General features: G+C 37.4%; 1 protein-coding gene and 1 long non-coding RNA gene across 3 annotated transcripts in view; one reads left to right on the forward strand and one right to left on the reverse strand.

Moving 5' to 3' along the window:
• Window positions 1–19717, forward strand: part of SLC6A11 (solute carrier family 6 member 11) — a 104855-nt gene extending 85138 nt beyond the window's left edge. For both annotated transcript variants that reach the window (XM_040646635.2, XM_414302.8), the window contains 8 exons: window positions 2035–2138; window positions 6117–6241; window positions 8332–8444; window positions 9251–9388; window positions 12059–12161; window positions 12991–13091; window positions 14190–14360; window positions 16293–19717. In XM_040646635.2, the coding sequence (XP_040502569.1) occupies window positions 2035–2138; window positions 6117–6241; window positions 8332–8444; window positions 9251–9388; window positions 12059–12161; window positions 12991–13091; window positions 14190–14360; window positions 16293–16445 (1008 nt within the window). In that variant the 3' untranslated portion in view covers window positions 16446–19717. The remainder of the gene's footprint in view (window positions 1–2034; window positions 2139–6116; window positions 6242–8331; window positions 8445–9250; window positions 9389–12058; window positions 12162–12990; window positions 13092–14189; window positions 14361–16292) is intronic.
• Window positions 1–21260, reverse strand: part of LOC121106649 — a 112657-nt gene that overhangs the window by 76 nt on the left and 91321 nt on the right. The window contains exon 3 of the long non-coding RNA XR_005839380.2: window positions 1001–1125. This is a non-coding gene — a long non-coding RNA (uncharacterized LOC121106649). The remainder of the gene's footprint in view (window positions 1–1000; window positions 1126–21260) is intronic.

The following is a 21260-nucleotide window of genomic DNA, read 5'->3' on the forward strand; positions in this document are numbered from 1 at the left end:
GAAATTGAAATATTCAGTGATCACAAATCAAATCTCATTGGTTCTCTGGGTCTGTAACCCAAACAAAGCTACACTGATTCTATTATTCTATTCAGCAAATGAAATTACTTCCTCCTGCCTTTTTAAACATTAGCCACAATTTCTGGTGGAATTTCTACCTTGAAATCTTAGCGTGCAGCAAATACAAAGAGCTTTTTAATCTGATTCAACTTCTATAAATATGTGAATGCTTGATTACAGAACATTTAATTTAAAGTGTTTCCCACTGTTTTTATATTGAATCAGTCAGATGTCACTGTCTGTACAGGAGACTTGTTTTCATTAGAGGAAAAGATACCACTTAAGGCTAGATTTTTATCTGTTCTTTTTCTAACTAACTACAGGACCTCCAGAAGGATGTGCTCCTGTTCTCAAGCAGCACTGGAATTTCTCACTTGAGAGTACAATTCCTCTTTGACCCCATTTCCACTAGGACTTGCTGTCCCAGGAATAATCAGACTTTGGGGAGCTGGCGTATGCCAACAGGAAAGGCTATTGCTCATCTAAGTGCCGTACAATGCACTGCAACAATACATTGTGCAAAGACTGAAACGGAAGGAAACAGCAGATCCTACATCTGCTGATCCAGTTTCCTAGCTTTTGTTTATGCTCAAGAAGACCATGCATTTTCAGTTGACCTATGCTACTTGCAGCTTTTTGGGAGCTTCCAATCTTGTTAAAGAGCCTGTCTGTCAAGAGGTTTTCTCTGTGCAGTTTTTCCCTTACCAAGTGGTGAAACTTTGAGATGTAATCAGCTGTATCTTATTCAGTATGACAGCAATGAAACCATTTAAGCCATTGATGCAAATCAAATCTGATCTTAATGTTATTCCTAAACAGAAACACCCTCAGCAACTCCAGAAACCAAGGACTCACTTGATCAGATGCAAAACAAGTACATCCCCTTTGTATATTTATGAGGATTTGTTTACTATTATTAGTACAGTCATGAAGTCAGTACCTGAGTAGAATTCGATCTCCTTCTTGTTGCAAACTCAAAGTGGTTAACGTCTACGTAGCTATTGCCTCTGGTTATCAACCAGTGTGTTTTGTTACTTCTCTGAAAAGCACTTTGCTTGCTCTGCTCTAAAAAAAAAAAAAATCAAAAAAAGAAGGTCTTAAAGAGCTCATTTATCTCAGGAGTCAGGAGTAAGAACTTACTGGATAGGAAACAGTAGCACAGCTACATAGGTGTGGATTCTTTGCATCACTCTCATGGCCAAACTAGAAGTTAAATGCATATAATCATCTCCAGTAATATTTCACCCAAAATTAAGTGGAACAATTAACGAAACGATCTGTTTAATTTATAAAACTTAAAAAAAAAAAAAAAAAGTTAATTTTCTGTGGTTGCTGTGAGGGCAATAATTGTACTGTGTCAGTTCATGTTCTTTTCTCTTTTTCTGATTTAAAGCGTAGTGTTTGATCAGTTTGGGATATAAATGTTGTCATTGATAGTACGAATTTATTTATTTGATCAGCCCTACAGGACTTCTATTCTTGAACTGTACAGCGACCTTTCCCCAGATAAGCTGTCTTCTCTTTCCCCAGTTCATCTATTTGTGTAGTATATACAAATCTCATATTTTGTCTTTAATTTCTTCTTGCTAAATTATTAAATTTTAATTTAAAGTATCGTTTGAGAATGAGATAAATATAGCTGATTTATTTAGCTTAAAATTATACCTTACAGTGTTAATAAAACCATTAAAGATACTCACTCACTGGAATTTTTTTTTTCTAGAAATTCTGTGTCTCTTTCTACTTAAGGTTAGTTTGAATGTGTAAAGATCAGTTGGGCTATTTCTTGTTTATACCTTTAGGAAGGAGTGAGGAGTTTAACTCACAGCATGTATTGTTTTTCAGGTTGCAACTTAGAAAAGTTTTGCCAGATGCAATTTCTCTGCATAGTTTTCTCTGCAAATTTGCAGTCAGTGTAGATGTAACTATGACTCCTTCCCGACCTCTTTTAACCATTCTACTTTTTGTGTTTAGGTGTGGGTGGATGCTGGTACGCAGATATTTTTCTCTTATGCGATATGCCTTGGGTGCCTGACAGCCCTGGGAAGTTACAACAACTATAATAATAACTGCTACAGGTAATAATATATTCTATGCTTTACATTTATTTCCAGTGATGGAAGCATCCACAGTGCTTCACTCTGAAGTAGTTCCCTTTTCTTTCAACCACTCACATGAGTGATTGAACTCATTTTTTGCAGAACCAGAGACCTGGAATTTATAACTTTTTTCAGAACTCTTTTCCAGTTTTTGGTTTTTTTTCATTCTTTGATCACCTCTGACCCCTCCACAGCCACCAGTCACTCAGTACACACACGCTCAATTGTATGTACAGTACACAAAATTTCATGGATGCTTGTGTGCCATATTTGTTCGTATAATGTTTATCTGCTCTAAATTTTTTTTTATGAAAAATTATTATTAAAACAGTTTGGTATATTCTGCATGTCAATTTTACCATAGTTTACTGACTCCAAGGTAGAACACATACATAGCATGTCATTGCTAGTCTGTATAGATATCAGTAAGGAAATTGATAATGACTTTCAATAGGTTTTAATCTTGTCATAGAATCACCAAGACTGGAAAAGACCTCTAAGATCATCCAGACCAACCATCCACATTTCACATTTCAGTGTCCCTCAGTACAACATTCAGAACAGTCCAAACAACACTCCAAAAGCAATTGAGGGTACTCTGCCATCTAAACATGCAAGTAACTTGTCAACAAAAGTTATTCTTTTGCATGGTTCTGAGTACCAAAATGCCAGACATCTTGCTGCATTAAACAGTGTAAGTCCCAAACAGTTCAAACATTGTTGATGGGACATTACTTTCAGAATAACAATAGAGATGCCTCAACAGAGACCAACAAATGCTCCTACAGAGCAGTGGGCAATAAGGGTTTTCTCTCTCTCTCTCTCTGTCTTTTTTTTTTTTTTTTTTACCAGCATAAGAGATGCTTTAACTACGAGTACACTTTTTCTCAGTTATTTAATTTATTTTGAGTTGTATCCTATCTGGAAACTACTTTTTCACTGCCTTGAAAACTGCAGTAATGTTTTTGTGATTGTTTTGTAACTTATTACAAAAATCAGGATTTTTGATGTGTGACCAGAGAGCTTATGTAGTTTTATTTCCTCTGACCCCGACAGCATAGGTTGGCACCCATGTGAAAAAGATCAGCAGCCACTCATTTTTAAAGTACCTGAGAAAGGTACTGCAGCAGAATAGTTTTTAATAAATTCAAGGTTTGCAATTCTGTTAACAAAATGTTTTCACAAAATTCCTCACTAGGACAGATTTGATGGCATCGCAAAGTAAGATTCTTCAGAAACCTGAGGAAATGGGTAGGACAAAAGTTAACAACAGAAAGAACTGAGAGACACTAGGGTGTTAACAGGTGAAGACATACAAAGACAGATTTGCTGCCTTTTCTCAAGTAAAGAATGGAGAATTAAACTTATATCCTAACTACCAGTTAACAAATGAAAATCAGGCCATGGTTTTGCCTCTTGTAATACATAGAATTTCTTGTCTGATTGTAACATACTGCTGCTATTCTGTACTCTGTTCTACTAGAGAACAAGGGTCCGTTGCAGTGGAAAATAACGATGTTCCATATTTTAGTGGAAAAAGGAGTTTTCTTACTAGCGACTTGATCCACATCACTAATATTGCAAATTCATTGCAACCAAGTCAATGCACATTTCTGAGCTGGAAATGAACTTTTATTGTCTTTATTAATCTGTCATTGTAATGCTTTAAGACAGTGAGACGATTACTTGAGGCCAGATCCTCCGTGGATTTACAACAGTTCATATCAACAGTGATTATTCTGAACAGACAAAAACTGTGGCAGTAAAATCAGCTGGCAGTGCTTTCCACATACTTAAAAAAAAAAGTGTACAGATGTTTCCTGTAATTTTTAGTAAGCTAAGAAATCCTTAAGGAAAGGATTATCTTTAGACTCTGTAGACAGAAGAGAAAAATGTTCTTGTTCCTGCTTCATGTGCTTGGTATTTATAGAACTGATCCAGTTCCCTGCTGGACACAGGACAGTTCCCCACCATGGCAATGGGGACTGCACCTCAGCAACCTAATTTTTGCATATAAGCCCTTTTAGAATTCAGGAGTTGGCTTCCTTGCTGCTTGCTGTGGTACAGATGAAAAGTGAGCAATTTCACCTGCTGTTAACTAACTGACAGCATTTGAAAGAAAGTGTTCTTGATCAAGCTTCCATTCTAAGATTAAAAAAGGAATGTGAATTTGCCTTTAGAGAATCTGTATAGACAAGGAAGTGACTGCAGGGATGCGAAAAGCTCTACAGACTCTTCTCTCTAATCAGAGAAGCTCCTTAAAGAAGGCAGAATGAATTTCCAGCAATATCCAGGCTGGTAGGCAAGGTGAAGATAGAAGGTGGAGTCCCTGAATTATTCAGGTGATTGTCAAAACATTCATTTGGAAGAATGTAAAGTTTTCATAAAAATTTGACTGTTTCCCGTCATTTGAAATCCATTAGGACTTCAGTCTGACTCTGATGCCTTTCTACCAAGGATACTTATAAAAAAATCATGGAAAATTAGATAAACTTTCTTTTCCTTCCACTGGTTCCTGGGCACTTGCTTTCAAAATTTCAGTGACTTGTCAATCAGTGATTCCAGATTCCCTCTCACTTTTCCTTCCCAGAACAGAAAACAAACAAACAAAAAAATCAAAACAAAACAGAAACAAAACAAAAGAAACAAGCAAAAAACCCAACACCAACAAAGGTCAAAAGTACCAAGCTAAAAAAGCAATAGTGCAGGAAGATTACGAAAGATGTTTGGCCAGATAGGACCATGGTAGGAATAGATAAATATGAAATATGCCTTTGATTCTCAAGAAGTCGCTACAAATCTGTGACAAAGATGGGAATGATTACTGAAGATGTGGATGAAGAACCTGTTAGATTTTTCAGGGTCATTTCTCCTCATCAATAACTTGCATGAAAACTTGCTTCAGAGCTGTAACAGTAAGTGAATTAACCAGGCTAAGTTATAGGCTTTATAGAGCTATATGTTTGGGCCGTGTTTCAGTGATCTAGGATCATAATTCATTGTCAGATGTCTAGGTTAGCTTATTACTTTCCCAAATACACAGCTATTTCTTGTAGCAAACCATCTTAAAAAAGCATCTGTTATAATAAATAATTCCAGTCTCGTCATTCATCAAGCCTGAAGTGCTGTTTGAGAACAGGCTGAACAATGGCACTTCTCTGAGCTACAAGGGATGGTCACATATTTCTGCAGGAGAGTTTTCCCATGCTTTTAAAAGGAATTTATAATTGCAAAATTCCAACTTTGGTAAAGAAGTATTTATTCATCCTGGACTTGTAATCATCACTATAGGATTTTAATTGTCCCATGTTGTTTAGATGAATCTGAGAGATGCTGTCTCTATTTGCTGTCTCCATTCTCTCTTTGCTTACTTCTTAGACACTTCGTAAGCTGAGTTCCTAGACTGTGTATGTTGTTTTTCATTTCCATGGCTTCTGAAAGAAGTTTCTAAAACAAACTGGAGTTGTATTTTGTATAGATAGTGTTGGCAGTATACTGTAACTGGAATGGAATTTGCTAAAGTCTGATCATAGGATTTTTTTCCAGGGAACAAATTATTAACGTTGTATAGTTTATATATTAATTTCTATCCTCTGCAGCACATTATTACAACAACAACAACAACTACTACTACTACTACAAAATGTTATTAATACTATGTTTCCATTTTTTTAGGATTTTATTTGACAAGTTTGTAAAACATTCTGTTGAAAAGCAATAAGTGAGTAGCAACAGACTTGCAATTGAGACAGGTAAAATACAAGTCAGGATACTGTGAAGGCACCTTCCTGTAAATGCTTGTGTCTGACTGATTTCTCTTAAGCATACTTTCATGGGGGTTCTTATTCAGAGCTTAATGCCCATTCCTGCAGCTTGGGGTACTGTTTATCTTACGGCTCATTCTATGAAAGAAACCCAGGCTCTGGCAACTGCAGTATTTCTTATTTATATTTTCAGAGACTGCATCATGCTCTGCTGCTTGAACAGTGGCACAAGCTTTGTTGCTGGTTTTGCTATCTTTTCAGTGCTTGGATTTATGGCTTATGAACAAGGTGTTCCCATTGCAGAAGTTGCAGAATCAGGTAAGTTCCAGTTTTCTGATTACAGAAAAAATGCCCAGTGTTGTCAGAGTAGCTAGTCTGTGTCATATCTTGTGGATTAGTTAACTGTTTTGCAGATATTTTGAAAAAAAAATCCAATTAAAGATCTGTTACCTGTTAGAATACGTTAGAATAATTCCATATGAAGAGTTCTTACCTATTTGAGAAATCAGCTTTACAGCTTTTTGGAAAAATTTTTGGAAGTCATTTCAAGTCTTTCTTAAGACGTACTATCCAACCACAGATTTTTTATGTCTAGACTGCTTATGCCATCTCCTTATGTCAGTATCTTTTTCTCTCAAGCACATCCAATGAGACACTCAGGTTGATTAAGTATAAAAGTTCTTGAAGTCCAGAAAGACAAAAGGCCCAGGTTTACAAGAAATTAACTATCCAACTTGCATTACCATCACCTGGAGTTAGATACATAATGAAAGTTAATAATTCTTTATTATTGCTGTGGATGTAAAATCTTTTACCATGACTTTAAATCCAACAGAAAAGAAATAAAGAACAGAAAGAAAAGCAGGAAGAAGGAGAAAAAGAAATGACTCTCAGGAAGTTTTTCAAATTCAGCAGAAAACTACAAAGCAAATAGAGCTCTACTGATACTGTCATGAAAAATATTTATATTACCCTAAAGCTCTCAAGATAACTGGCTTATACTGATCCTGAAATTATATTAAAAAGATTAAAAGACTACAGCAACACTAGAAATTATAGGAGCTCGTAAATACTGTCTTAAATGGAAAAGCAATAATGTGTTGACAGGTCTTCACTAAAGTTATTGCAGCAGAAACACAAGCCTTTATCATTCTTCTTATAATACCTTTGTGTCCTTGCTGTAAAAGCTGGCTAACTTTAAGAAAAGCTGCTACAGAACAGGAGTTCACAGCATCTGAAAAGTGGGTACAGGTGAGCAAGAACAGAAGAAGTATGGGCTGGGAGAAACAGTAATTCAGCAGATTTAAGAAGCTACCAATGGTGTTGTATTTTTGCTACTGCAAAAATGTTGTATTTAAAATATTTCTGTAAATATACAGTTTATGGATGAATGTTATGTTTTGGCAGCAAAATTCAGAAATACAGAGCAGCTTTGGAACAATCCAGTAGGCATTTGGCTTGTATTGTGCATGGCTTACAAGATGCAGCTTCCATTGAATGCATTCTTGCACAGTATGTTAGATGAAATGGTGTCACAGAATTCAGAATGTACTAATAAGTTAGATATGGCAGTCTCAGGACCACACACTGCTATTTATTCAGGTATTTGGGTCTTGCTGCATATCCACGCAAAGAAACAGGAGAATATGACACAGTGATTTCCTAGCAGACGTCTCAAACTTCAAATATTTGGATAGGTTCTTCAGAGTTGATCTACCAAGCAAGTCCTCATTACCAATTAGCCTCATCCCCAAGTATTTAGACTTCTATAGAGATGTAGAATTTTTTAAATTTTTCAATCCTGTATTTAGCTCTTTTTGTCTTCCATGAAAGTACAATCAGTTTGTGCTGAGTTGAACATGGCCAGCAGCTAAGCACCCTCACCGACAGTCACGCATTCAACTATCCCTGTGCAATAAGGGAGAAAGTAGGAAGAGAAAAAGGAAGAAAAGTTGTAGTTCAAGGTAAAAGCAGTTTAATAACTGAAGGAAAGATGGGAGAAAAAAAAACTACAAACAAACAAAATAACAGCTGATGCATATACAATGTCTCACCACCTCCCACAAGTACACTGCAGCCCAGCCAGTCTAAGCAATGGCCTCCTTGGAAGAGAGCTCCCGCTTTCTTCTTCAACCTCAGCTTTTATTGCTGTATGGCAGTATATCAAATGGAATCTCTCTTTGGCCAGTTTCGATTGGCTGTCCAGCTCTGACTTTTCTCAGCCTCATGCCCACCCTTGGCCTACTTACTAGGGGCAGGTAGAGTGGGAAAAAAAGAAAGCCTTGATGCACTGTTCAGCAATAGCCAAAATATTGATGTTCATTGTAGCCACAACCCAAAACACATTACTCCCAGCCAGACCCAGTACACAAGTATAAAACTGTTTACTTTGTTTTCTTTTTTTTCAGGACCAGGACTAGCATTCATTGCTTACCCTAAAGCTGTTACCATGATGCCTCTTTCTCCTTTGTGGGCAACTCTGTTCTTCATGATGCTCATCTTCCTTGGACTAGATAGTCAGGTATGAAATAAACATACTTCAAATATTTTGTCAGAGTTCCTTGTATGTGTGTGTCATCATCCTTGCTTTGAACAGCATTTATCCTCATGGAAGAATGAACTCTTGACTTAATTCTTTGCCTGAAACCATTGTTTCAAGCTTATTATTTTAAATCTCATTTATGTGACAGTAGAGATTCTGTTATTATTTACCAAAGACATTGCTTCAGCCTCAGTACAGCTTTATATAGTTTATATTTGGGCATTCACTTTGGAGGCTCTTTTAAAAACCTTGCTCCAGAACTGTAAGCCACGTGCTCAGGTCTCTGGTTTTCTGATCATTTTTAAAGGTGGCAAGAATGTTTGTCCCCTCCTCATTAGATATATTGGGCACTTAATAATTTTATGGAATGTCTCTCTTCTGTAAAATGGAAAGAGCTTCACCTTTGAGAAACAATTTCCTTAGAATGAAATTCTGTTGCAGTCCTACAAAAGTCGTACATCATTTAAGTCTCATTCAAGCAATGTTTGAAAGATTTAAGTTTTATGTAATCCAACTGCTACAGGGCAAATAAATTCTGAGATAATATTAGTGGCTTCAAATATTTGAATTTGGTGGTAGACTGGAAATCCATAGCTGTAGGCTTTTTAATTCTGAAATGATGTTCCTCTCAGTTTGAGCTTCTGTTTATAGTGTCCTCAGGGATCATTCAGTCTTTCTCAATGATGAAAGCATAGAAGGATATTTGAAGTGTTTTGTAGCAAATCTAAATCTCAAGAGTAGATGCGACACATATTTTATTTGTACTTTCTTATCATTTGTTCTAGTTCGTGTGTGTTGAAAGCCTTGTGACAGCTGTTGTAGATATGTATCCAAAGGTTTTCCGAAGGGGCTACAGAAGAGAACTGTTGATTCTTGGCCTTTCCATCGTGTCGTATTTCATTGGTCTAATAATGTTAACTGAGGTAAGATGTTCCTTGTTCAACATCTACAGACTAAAGGAAATGTGTAAGAATGACAGATAAAGCACATGAATGCTTGCCGTAGACAAAGTGCACTGTCAGAAATACGACTACAAAATACTTGAGAGACTGTCATCAACTAATTTGTAACGTTTGAAACGTATCCTCAGTTTTATTCCTAAACTCAGTTTTTTGAGTTTAGGAAATATCTTAGCTGAAGTTATATAGCCAAGGAAATTCCATCTGCTTTGCACCAGCCAACCGGATGTACTGACGATGGTTTCAGCTGACTTAGTCTGGGCAAACCAATCTGAAGACAGTTAAATGTTAGATGAAAAAATTATTAAGGATGAAGTGAAAAAAAAACCTAAAATGTGATTGATTTTTATATCATTGGGCCAAGTCCATCAGTAAAGTCCATTTCTGAGCAGAAACCGATTTGATAAGAGAAAAAAAAAAAAAGAATTTTTTAGTTGAAATTTAATTTAGTTGAAATTGAAGTGTTTGCTTTGGGCTGTTTTGAACCAGACTCTCTAAGGGTGTTAGCCTATCCCATCAATTCATGGCACATATCTGCCATTACTCTGTATGGTACTCAGATTCAGGGAGAACTCTGGGATCTTTTGCTGCTTGGTAGGATTTTAGTCCTGCTGCTCAGTGCTTCCTTTAGAGGGTGACCTGTATAAACAGTCTTCCTCTTTTTCGTTTTACCTTCTCAAAAAAGTGGAAATACAGGCAGAGTCCACACACTCCTCTGCTCCTGTTTTTCCACTTGCTCAGCCATTAGAGCCTCCCTGCACCAGGGAGAGAAGTGAACAAGTGTTGCAAGTCTGATGAGCTGTGGAGTTAAATGCCAGGGGAATTCTGGCTGTCTTAACTGTGAAAGCCCATGATGTGTCTCTTGTCCAGCAGTATCAGGCAGGGTTTCCCAGAGAAACAGCTTCCCAGGGCTTCAACTCATCTGGTGTCGCTTACATTCCTTCTGCAGAGATCCATGGTCCTTGTAGGATGTACTTTTCAGTTTGATTTGTTGCTGAAAAAGAACAATTTTCATCCATTCCCTGGGAGCAAAGTGGAGAATAGGACAAAATGAAATTTGTTGTTGCTTGCTTTCTTTCTTGCTGAAGTGACGTTTTGTACCAGAATACTCAGATGTCTTTCTCAGAAGAGACCTGATGCTCTGCAGTTGAACAGAAGTTATACAGACCTTGGTGCGAAGGAGCTGAAAACTCACCACAAGAAAGTTTATTAACTTTATTCAAAAGTATTACTTGCACGAGTAGCTGGACAAGAAGATGGTGACTTTTGGTGTTAAACGAGGCAGTGGCTGAAATAAGGTTTATTTCAATTGAAATGGTCTGTGAATCTCATTATTATTTCAGTGTTGAATGCATATGGGATAAGAGAATAAGTATCTTGCATGTAGCTTGATATAATATTATTCATATAATATTAGTCAGATTTTCCATAATGTTATTAGTTTGAATTTATAGTTTTTCTTCTTGTCTTGCCTAGAGGCAAAGACTGTAGAAAGCCAGCCAGTTCTCTGAACACCTCTGATTAAGAATGAGAAAAAATACAGGAAACGAAGAAAATAATAGTGTCTTTGATAGATACAACAATTTAAATAATTGAGTCATATTCAAATAATAAGGAAGTAGAAGACTCTCACATAAGAGCAGCTGAGACTACTTGAATCACAGGACATAGTAAGTACAGCTCCACAGTGCACTGTGCTACAGCACCCAACAGCCTGCTGCACGATGTCATGACAAGGAATGCTGATAAAACCAGGACAAACACATCTTGGTTGAGCATATATACCCTTTTTTCATGCTAATTTGTACTGTGGTACGACATAATGCAGAAAATTATAGGACAATTGATAGCAAAGTGCGCACTGTGTACGGATTCTGTGCTCACTTAAGATGCTGCTTGGTTTTGGCTGCTCTGATTTTTGGAAATGCAAAAATTGCTATTTTAAAATGATTTTAAAAAACAATCTTTTAATTGTTAGAAAAAAAACATGAACAATAAAATGCTTGCGTGGAGTCAGGATGTTTATTATTTCATGCTTTATCACTTAAAATACACTTGTATAATTAATGCAGCTGAAAGTCTGAGTTATATTCAAATTACCTGTTTTGCAGTCTCTGCCACTAGAGATTCTAGTAGCTATAGAGTTTGCCTTCTTTCCCAGCATTTTAACTAACATTTTTATGTACTAGTGGTTCAGACATAAAAACAAACAGAAACCCTATTTCTGCTCTGATCAGGAAATCAAAATCTCCCACAGTTATCTACAGCTTTTATGTCATAACAAATGAAATTGAAGAAAAAAGGTATGGAGGTGGGACAGCATTTCAGAAACAAGTGAAACATAGTTCTCTGTGGTACACTATTTACTACCTTAAAGCAAGTGTACAGTATTCAGTTGGCATAGGGAATAATCTGAAGTGCTGTGGAACAAAAGATCCTTCACAAAACATCAGTGAAAAATGAATATTCTTTTTTCAAGAAGGAAACAACTTTGATAGGAAGACTGCCAGATAGCCAACAGATTGGTTATGTAATTAAAGACATATTTGTTATGAATTATTCATATCATTGCCAACATGACATTTCTTTCTTTCTTTCTTTTTTTTTTGTCCTTTTTCTGTATCTGTCTTCCAGGGTGGAATGTACGTCTTTCAGTTATTTGACTCTTATGCAGCTAGTGGCATGTGCCTTCTTTTTGTTGCCATATTTGAATGTGTCTGCATAGGCTGGGTTTATGGTGAGTCACTGAAAAGTTGCTGCGGTTTTGAGTATTTACGAAGCTTTTTGTTTCCACAAGGAAAACAAACACATAGGCCTTGTACTCTTGTGAAGCAGGGCCCTCCACATTCCCATGCCCTACTAAAAATTAAGGATATGTTTTCCCCTTTTTTTTCTTGCCCTTTGCTGGGACTGACCTTCACCTTCCACTAGCTGCCTTAGGAATTAGGGATAGCAATAAGTCCTTCTCTCACAAAATGCCTGTGCAGGCCATGTTCCCTTCTACATCTGACACTCACAAAAAAATCCACTTGGAGTTCATGCTTCACTAATACAAAAGGGACATAGTAATGTTCCTAACTCTGCTGCTTCTGTCAGCAAAGTCATGAGAAAACCAGCACAGTCCCAGGTATGTTCACGGCACCTCATCAAGCATTTCTTTGCTTACAAAAGACTCAGAATTTTAGTGTGTAAAGCATATATGAATTTCAGATCACATGTGTCCTTGGCTCATTAAGGATTCATGCATGAGCTTGTAGCATATGTACTTTTCAGCTGGGCCTACTCAAACTGTTACTGACAGAAGTCATTCTTGTCTGACAGCTTGCCCACCACTACTCTCTGTTGATATTTGTCAGACATATCTCTGTTGATATTTGTGTAGGCAGCAACCCCTGCCAAAAGTATGGAGCAAAAGACAGTTGTATGTGTGAGACAAAGAGATAACAGCCTCGACTTCTGAAGCTTTGACAGAGCCCACATTTTTGTCTGTTCAGTTCTAAATGCTGACCTCTGTAACCTTGTGCATGTACATTCTACATCTTCTTTTGCTTTGCTTTTTTGGGCAGGCAGCAATCGCTTTTATGATAATATTGAGGATATGATTGGGTATAAACCACTGTCATTGATTAAATGGTGCTGGATGGTCATAACTCCAGGTATTTGTGCAGTAAGTATAGAATATCTGAGCAACTCGTTTTAGATACATGGAATTTTTTGTGTATAATTTTAGAAGTTTACTGCTGTTAATAGTTCAACAGTTGGGAAAAATGCCTATTGGATTGCAGTGTATGTTTTAATGCAAAAGCTCTAGAATCTTTAAAAATTGTTATATGTATGCATTCTGTGAATTGCTAGAAATAATTGTATATATAGTAATAGAAAAAGATAAACTCCAAGGCCTAAGTGAACATTTGCCAGTATAAGAGAGATTTTCCTTCAGTGCTTTGGTAACACACTGCACCTACCAAGCATAACTCAAATTCCCCAAACTTTTGTAGGTTTCCCTGTCACTGCAGCCTCCTGTTTCCTCCCCTCTCTTTGGGTGACTTGACACATTCCAAAGAAGTCTGCACATTTTTCCTTCTAGCTTAGATAGTAGAATAAACAAAAGATACAATTCATATGCATGAAGAAGGGGAAGGAAGAAGCTGAAAGTACTGGTGCCCACTCTGGCACTCTCCTGTGGTTACATAAAAGAGACAAAATTACAATTATACACCTGTTTAATTTATACAAATATATTAGAGCTTCTGAGAGGATGAAAGATTTGTCCTGCAGAACTGCAGTTATGACAGCAGATTAAGGCAACTTTGACAACTGTGGCTTTCATTTTTCATCATGACAGGTGGGAGAGTGTCACCTAATCACAGCTGGTTCATGGTAGCAAAACTTAATCTTTTTTGCCCAGGTGCTGTTCACCATCAAAATGCAGGTTTTATTGTCACTGAGAGGTAAATAGGATTAAAACTTGAAAGGTTGTTAATTTCAGTGGAAGGATCTGAGACACATTATTTCAGATGTACATAGAAGAATATATTGCTGTGGGTTCTTTTTTTTTTTGTGTTGGTTTTTTTGTTTGTTTGTTTTGTTTTTGTTTTTGTTTTTGTTTTTTTGCTTGTTTTTGTTTTTGTTTTTTTCCTCCTGACTGTAAAGCTCTGCTTCCTACCTTTAGGGAGATTGGCCTTGCCTAAAGACTCAGTCATTTTCTTGTTAGACAGGCAGTGTTATTTCAAGTACTGCTAATATTTTTCTCTGCTTATTTCAGGGAATCTTCATTTTTTTCCTCGTGAAATACAAGCCTCTGAAGTATAACAATGTATATACATATCCTGACTGGGGCTATGGCATAGGGTGGCTGATGGCTCTCTCTTCCATGATTTGTATCCCTTTGTGGATCTGCATTAAGTTCTGGAAGGCAGAAGGCACTTTCATAGAGGTGAGATTTTCAGATTAGCGATACTGACAAAGAAGTTGGAATGGAAGTCTCACTTGTGTAAGGCTATGCACAGGTTCATCAGAAAATCAATGTCTTTGTTTCAGGTAGGCTCCATATATGTGTTCCAATGGTATTTGAATCTTGCAGCCTGGCACTGTCTTTGGTGGAAAGAAGCATCTGTATTCTCTCTATTTTCATGGGAATTTCCACACTGCTTTTCTGCCTTCACTGACTTGAGCCTGTAGTAGCTAACCAATACTCTACCTTTAATGTGCTCTGTTCCTTTTCCTTCTGAATTTGAAGTTTAAAATGTCTGTAACATTAGCTAAATCAAGAAGGTTTATACCAGTTTTTCATTCAAATCAGTCTTCTTTTGATAATCGATGTTTGTGTCCCTAGAATTTTCCTCCAGGAGCTGGGTAGCAAAACCTCACACAGGTTTTCTGGACACTTTCCCCAGTTACAGTTTTCTAAGTGAGAAATAGAGGCAAAAATAAATATTCACCAAGACTTGGTATCAGGCTATCTCAGGTCTAGGCTAAGATTATTAAATTTAAGAAAATTTCTCAAAAGGTAGTGAAGATGCCTATGATCAAAGAAACAAGAACATAAATCTTTTTCGGCTATTTGGGATTTTTCATATTCCAGAAGAAGATGGCTCTGTCATGTAGGTGAGAGGACAAGGGGAAATGGCCTCAAGTTGTGCAAGGAGAGGTTTAGGTTGGATATCAGGAAAAACTTCTTTACTGTTGTTACGCACTGGAATAGGCTCCCCAGGGAAGTAGTTGAGTCACCATCCTTGGATGTGTTTAAAAGCTATCTGGATGTGGTACTCAGGGATGTGACTTAGTGGTGGGTGTTGGAGTTAGGGTAGTATGGTTAGGTTGAGGTGGGACTTGATGACCTTGAGGGTCTTTTCCAACCTGAATAATTTTATGATTCTTTCTAGAGTTCCTCAGATAATACACAATGAAAGTAGGTATCCCATTAGTACCTTCTTAGATCTCAGTATGTGGGCTGAATAAAGTCCCTTGCATGCATCCTAAGTCTCCCTGATACTCTCTAGGATAGTTCTAAAGCTAAAAACAAGACAGTAAGAATTTATTTCTAGCCAGCACTGTGTTCTTATGGCCAAGAAGGCCAATGGTATCCTGGAGTGTGTTAAAAAGAGTAGGGCCAGCAAACTGGAAGAGGTGATCCACTCCCTCTACTCTTCTCTGCTGTGCTCTGGTGAGGCTGTAACTGGAGTACTGTGTCCAGTTCTGCACTCCACAGTTCAAGAAAGACAAGAACCTACTGGAGAGAGTCCAGCAGAGGGCTGGGAAGATAATGAGGGGCCTGGAGAATTTCGCTTATGAGGAAAGGCTGAGAGACCTGGGGCTGGTCAGCCTGGAAGATAAGGCTGAGGGAGGATCCAATGGACAGGAGCCAAGTAGAATGCAAGGTGTTCTGTGTGAACACGAGGAAAAACTTCTTTACTTGGAGGATCACAGAGCGGTGGAGCAGGCTGTCCAGAGAAGTTGTGGAGCCTCCTTCTCTGGAGATATTCAAAACCCGTGTGTATGCTTTGCTGCGCAATCTATTCTAGGGAGCTTGCTTTAGTGGGGGGTTAGACTTGATTTCTAGAGGTCCCTTCCAACCCCTGTGACTCTATGAAACAGGCTATAGTCAGAGCTTTGTGCTGAATTTACTCATGAAAGAGACTGTTACTTTAAATTAGCATGAAAATTCTCTTTTGCTTTGTCTTCACCTTCCTTCTCTATTCTTTGGTCTGGTGTGATGTGAAAAGAATTGCAATGCGGTCTTACGGATGGGTTTAACAGGGTCACGAGAGGAGAGACTTCCAAGAAAAGACAGCTTTAAAGTCACTCTGTTTGAGAAATGCTCTAAGCAGGAAAAAGATAATGATTTCCATTTTCTTGCATTTTCTAGAAATTCAGGAAGTTGATTACACCTAGCTCGGATCTGAAAATGAGAGGGAAACTTGGAGGAAGATCCTACATTGCAGCAATAAATGACTGCGATGCCAAACTGAAAGGAGATGGCACCATTTCAGCCATTACGGAAAAGGAGACACATTTCTGAAAGAACTCTTTTTTTTTTTTCTTTTTGTATAAAAATAAATAAATTCACTTAATTATAGAAGCTGGCTTGTTTTGCACAAAATTTTATTAACCAGTTAATTTTAAAGTGAAAATTGTATACTTGTTTAAAAGTGATTTTTTAAAAATTACTATATAAGTAATGATTATGTAAAAGAAAAAGAAATAGTATTATATGATATGTTAGTGATGACTTCTTGTAATATGGTAATTTCAGTCAATGCTTTTTAGATAATAGAGAGACCTGTATAATGTGCTGTAAAGCTTTTCTACTTTGATTTCTGGCAGGCGTGATGTTGTATAGCTATATGCATTCTAATCTCCAGGCATTTCAGACCATTTCAGCTTTTAATGTATGTATATAAAAAGTACCAGAATGTCCTGTTGTTTATATTGGGAAGAAACCAAGGATATGTTGTTACATTATTTAACATGCATGTTAAATGCTGTTACATCAGTGCTGTCTAAAGTGGGCTGTACCCAAAGTCAAGTGAAACCAGCAGGAGCCTTTCCAACTGAGAACAGTGGCTTTTGCACCACACCGTGTATGATTCGGCCTTTCCTCTGGGCCAGCACAGCTGCAAGACTGAGTTTTGCACCTAACAAAGCTCCTCTTTCAGGGCAAGTTTTGTGAAGCTGACTGGAAGCACCGCCTCGACTGCTTTTACTGCCTTCCCTCCATGTTCCATCTGTTTCCAACAGAAAATGTTGTGAGATAGCCCCACTTCTGAGTCACTGTTATGTTTTGTTTTTCTGGAGATTGGACTAAGAATATATATTTTTTAAGAGTTATACATTTTTCTCTTCTTGTAAGTTAATGCCCTCCAAGATGACATGTACCCCTTCAGGAGAATTCTAAAGCTTTTTCATTTTCTTTAGTGTCTGGGTACTCAGTACTTCATTTCGGTTGACACTTCCCATCCCCTGAAGTGAAATGTGTTTATGCTTGTACAACAGGAGGAGGTCAAGGTCTCTCTATGTATGCAGAGATGTTCAAAGGAAAAAAAAAAAAATCAGGTTTAGAGCTCTCCATACCTTGGCCTCTGCCTCTTCAAACATTTGGCAGTCTGTTCATTCCCCTTAAAAGAAATTAGGGATCCTGTAATTGCAATGTGTAGCACAGTACTGCTGTTCTGATTTTCATGGTACTTTCTAAAAACTCTCAGATTAGGCACTGATTCTTCTACTCTGCATGTTATTGAGGCTTGCACTGAAGTTAGAGTAGGGATTTATTTTGTGGAACACTAGAGTGATCAGTCCTTAATTTCTACCAGAGTTCCAAGAGGTAATTTGTACGTTGTGCAGATGAAGGAATTAAGGCTGGGAAGTTGTTACTTCTCTGTGTCACAAAGGCAACAGCAGAGTTTTCTGATATCAGGCCTTTTTATTCAATCAGTTGTGTTAACTTACTCCACTCTGACTGAAAACGGATTTTATGTGAATCCAACTGATGGAATTTTAGCATGAGGTAAGCAAATGCTAGCTTCGGGTATCAAAATCTCCAGATAGACTCTTGGTTCTCTCTGTTTTGGTTTTTTTTCTTCTGCCAATATTCCAAAATGTTATTTCTGGATAATTAATTCTTTTCCAATCCTGTTTTTCATTTAATGGCTGGATGATAAACCTTTAGAGGAATACTGCACGGTGGGGAGAGACAAACAGCCTAAGAGAACTCCAATGAAATGTCATAAAATCTGCTGTCCTCTCTGGAATTCAAGACCAGCAAACCTCAGATACCAACATCTGAATTTATTAGTAAAAGAAGTGTCTGCTGGCCTCCCAGTAGTGAAAACAGTTCACTGGAAGTCACTAGGCACACCTTAATATTACATGGAGCATATAAGGAGGCAACATTTCATTATGATCTTAATACCATACCTCTTAAAGCGTCTTTCATAGAATCGCTGTCTCAAGCGGCAGCATTAATTGATCTGCTTTGTTTTACTTCACCTTATTTGTATTCTTGGTGTCTAAAAACTTTTCTACCACAATTCCACTTCAAATATTCAAAGTCTTGCCTGAATTTGCATGTCTATCACTAAATGCTTAGTAAAGGACATGTTGAAGGAGCCAGCCCTCGTAACAGTGCAAAGCCATCATCTTGTGAATGTTGGGCCAGCTCAGGGGGTGTCTTGAGCTTGACATACACAACTGGAGGTGACTAATGAAAATCACTCTCCAATTGGGAAATTATACTTCTGGAAGAGAAATGTTTCCAAAACTGAAACTCCAGATTGAGTTACGTAACTGTAGAAAATACAATGACATGACTGCAAGCTAAATCTTGACTGAAAACACGTCCACTCCAAAATCCAGACTTTTTTTTTCTAAGTCCAAGTAAGTGATAAATATCTCTAACTTGGTGTCTATTTTTAGTTTTTCTCTCCACCCAAAACCTAAGACCCCAAAATCACAGATGAGCCTTGTGATGTAAATATCAAGCCATTTTCTTGTCAGGGAAGGATGAATAAATGTAGATGCACTATTAGGTTGTGCTTGGCCTTTAGCCTTGATTTCAATGAAGTTATCTTTATGAATGTTTACAGTAAAATGTGCCAATAGGTGGAACCAACACTGGTTAGCTGGGCCACCCATTAGATACAGAAGTAAAATCCAAGACAAATCAAGATTACCCTTTAAATCATAACACATATTGCTGTAGCAGAAAAAGAATACAAACCCTGACTTGTTCATTTTAGCTTGTTTGTACCTCGAACTGAAGTACTCATCCAAATATCTCCACAGGAACTATGTACTTTGTATGGAATACGCTTCCTGTTCTGCTGCTATGAACCATTTCACTACTAGCTTTATACACATACATGTGGTTTGACATGGTCTAAAGCATTATACGGTATTGCTAATATGCTGTGCTTGTAAATGTGTGCATTTAATATCTGACTTGTTTAACACTTTACTGATATTTTTTTAAATATATTTCTTTTTTTGGGGAGGGTGGCTGTGGGAGGGCAAATTTCCTAGTAGTACTGTGATTATTATTATTATTGTTTTTGAAACAATATGAAGGTTGAAAATGCAGAAAACAACTATATTGTGATGATTTTTTTATGTGATAGAAACAGTATTGCCCTTTTCTGAAGTATCCACAGTATTATTTAAAATAATACAATAAAAATCAGTAACCTCCAAGGTTTATGTAACATTTTGAACAAAGAAAGATTCTGTTTGGTTTTCAAGGGCACAAGATTTCATACTATTTTGTTTTTAAAAATTAAAGAAAATGGGCAAAACTTATTCTGTGTATTTTAGTTTATATCTTTGTATTTTATATGACCCTCACTTGACAAATGAAATAAGCACAACTATATTGTTAGAGCAGAAATGTCCCTCAATTTTAAATTGGGAATTTATCACTGAGGAAATTAAGGCATTTGAGGTCATGCAATAAATCTGTGGCTGAAACAAACTAAACTGAAGTATCCTGATCTCACAAGTTAACGTCACTTTTACTTATCATATCCATGTTGCCATGGAAAAGTGCAGATCAGCCACTACTTTCTGAAGCCCCCTATACTTCCCTCCTTGTGACTGCATTTTTTTCTGCCCAGCAGTGTTAGAAGAGCCATGGAGAGAGCCTACTCAGGAACCACTCTAGCTGAAACCTCACCCAGTAAAAACATACGTTTAGCTCTCTGTAACTCTTTAATGTTCATTACCTGGCCATACAAATATTAGTTCTGAAGTGAGGTACTGCAGCAAGATAAATACCATCTTCCAGCTGCTGTATACGTTATGGATTGACATGATTAAAGGTGAGAATTTGAAGGAAGAATAGCAGATCTCTTTTCTTACATATTTTAATTTTAAAAGAATCTGTTACTTCTACTTTTTAAACCTTTGCTCACTGAGAGCTGCAACTGATGTCAGCCATGTCTAGCACCCCCTCAGCTCATCTGAATTCCAGTCACACCTGTTTTGTTTTCTGGCCCTGCTCATACTGACTATGCAATGCTCTGCTTGGGCTTTCAAGCTAATTTTGTGCATCTGTGACCTTCAGCTGCCTTGACCATCACCTGTGTTTGTCTACCCTGTGAAGAGCATTGCCTTGACCTTTGTTGTTGATACCAGCAAACAGAAGTACATGCATTGTCATAAGTGGAAAAAACAATTTTTTTTTAATGTTCTGAGGAATCTCTTACCACTAATTGTTTCTAGGGCTATTATAACATATACTAGAAGCCTCGGTCGGGCCCATTTTCTACAAGATGTTTCTTGTGGGAAGAAGGTCCTGGCTACTGTGGTATTTCAATTAAACAAGAAGAGAAGCATAAAAGCAGCTGAGAGTCCCTTGCTATAGATGGATGATGACAATATTTTGGGATATGCTTTCAATTTCTATCAGCTTGCTAATTAATGTAGTCAGTCAACCAACTCCCAGTACTTACTACAACACAAGGAGGCACAGCATCCTTTCCTAAACTTTATTGTGAAATAATTTATCAGGAAATCTGAGAGCTCTGGCTGATCCCTTTTTATTTAATTGAAAACACCCATCATACTGCATGCAGATGAATCATTCCTTTCTTCTTCCCAAAGGGCCAAAAACTGTCTGCAATTAAGCCATGCCATGCTCAAAAGAGCAAACCGCAGCTACTCAGGCAGACACCTCCAGGGCCAATTCTAAGTTTGGTTGCAGCCTGTGACGTGGAATTTTGCTGTGCTCTGATCGGCACTGGCGTCAGGAAGTCCTGGCATCCCATGCACAAGTGAGAGGTAGAAATGATTAAGACGCCACAAACCTTTTAAAACGGATGCAGTCAAGACATTGTACCACTTG

The sequence above is a fragment of the Gallus gallus genome, chromosome 12 (assembly GCF_016699485.2).
Source record: "Gallus gallus isolate bGalGal1 chromosome 12, bGalGal1.mat.broiler.GRCg7b, whole genome shotgun sequence".
Lineage (NCBI taxonomy): Eukaryota > Metazoa > Chordata > Aves > Galliformes > Phasianidae > Gallus > Gallus gallus.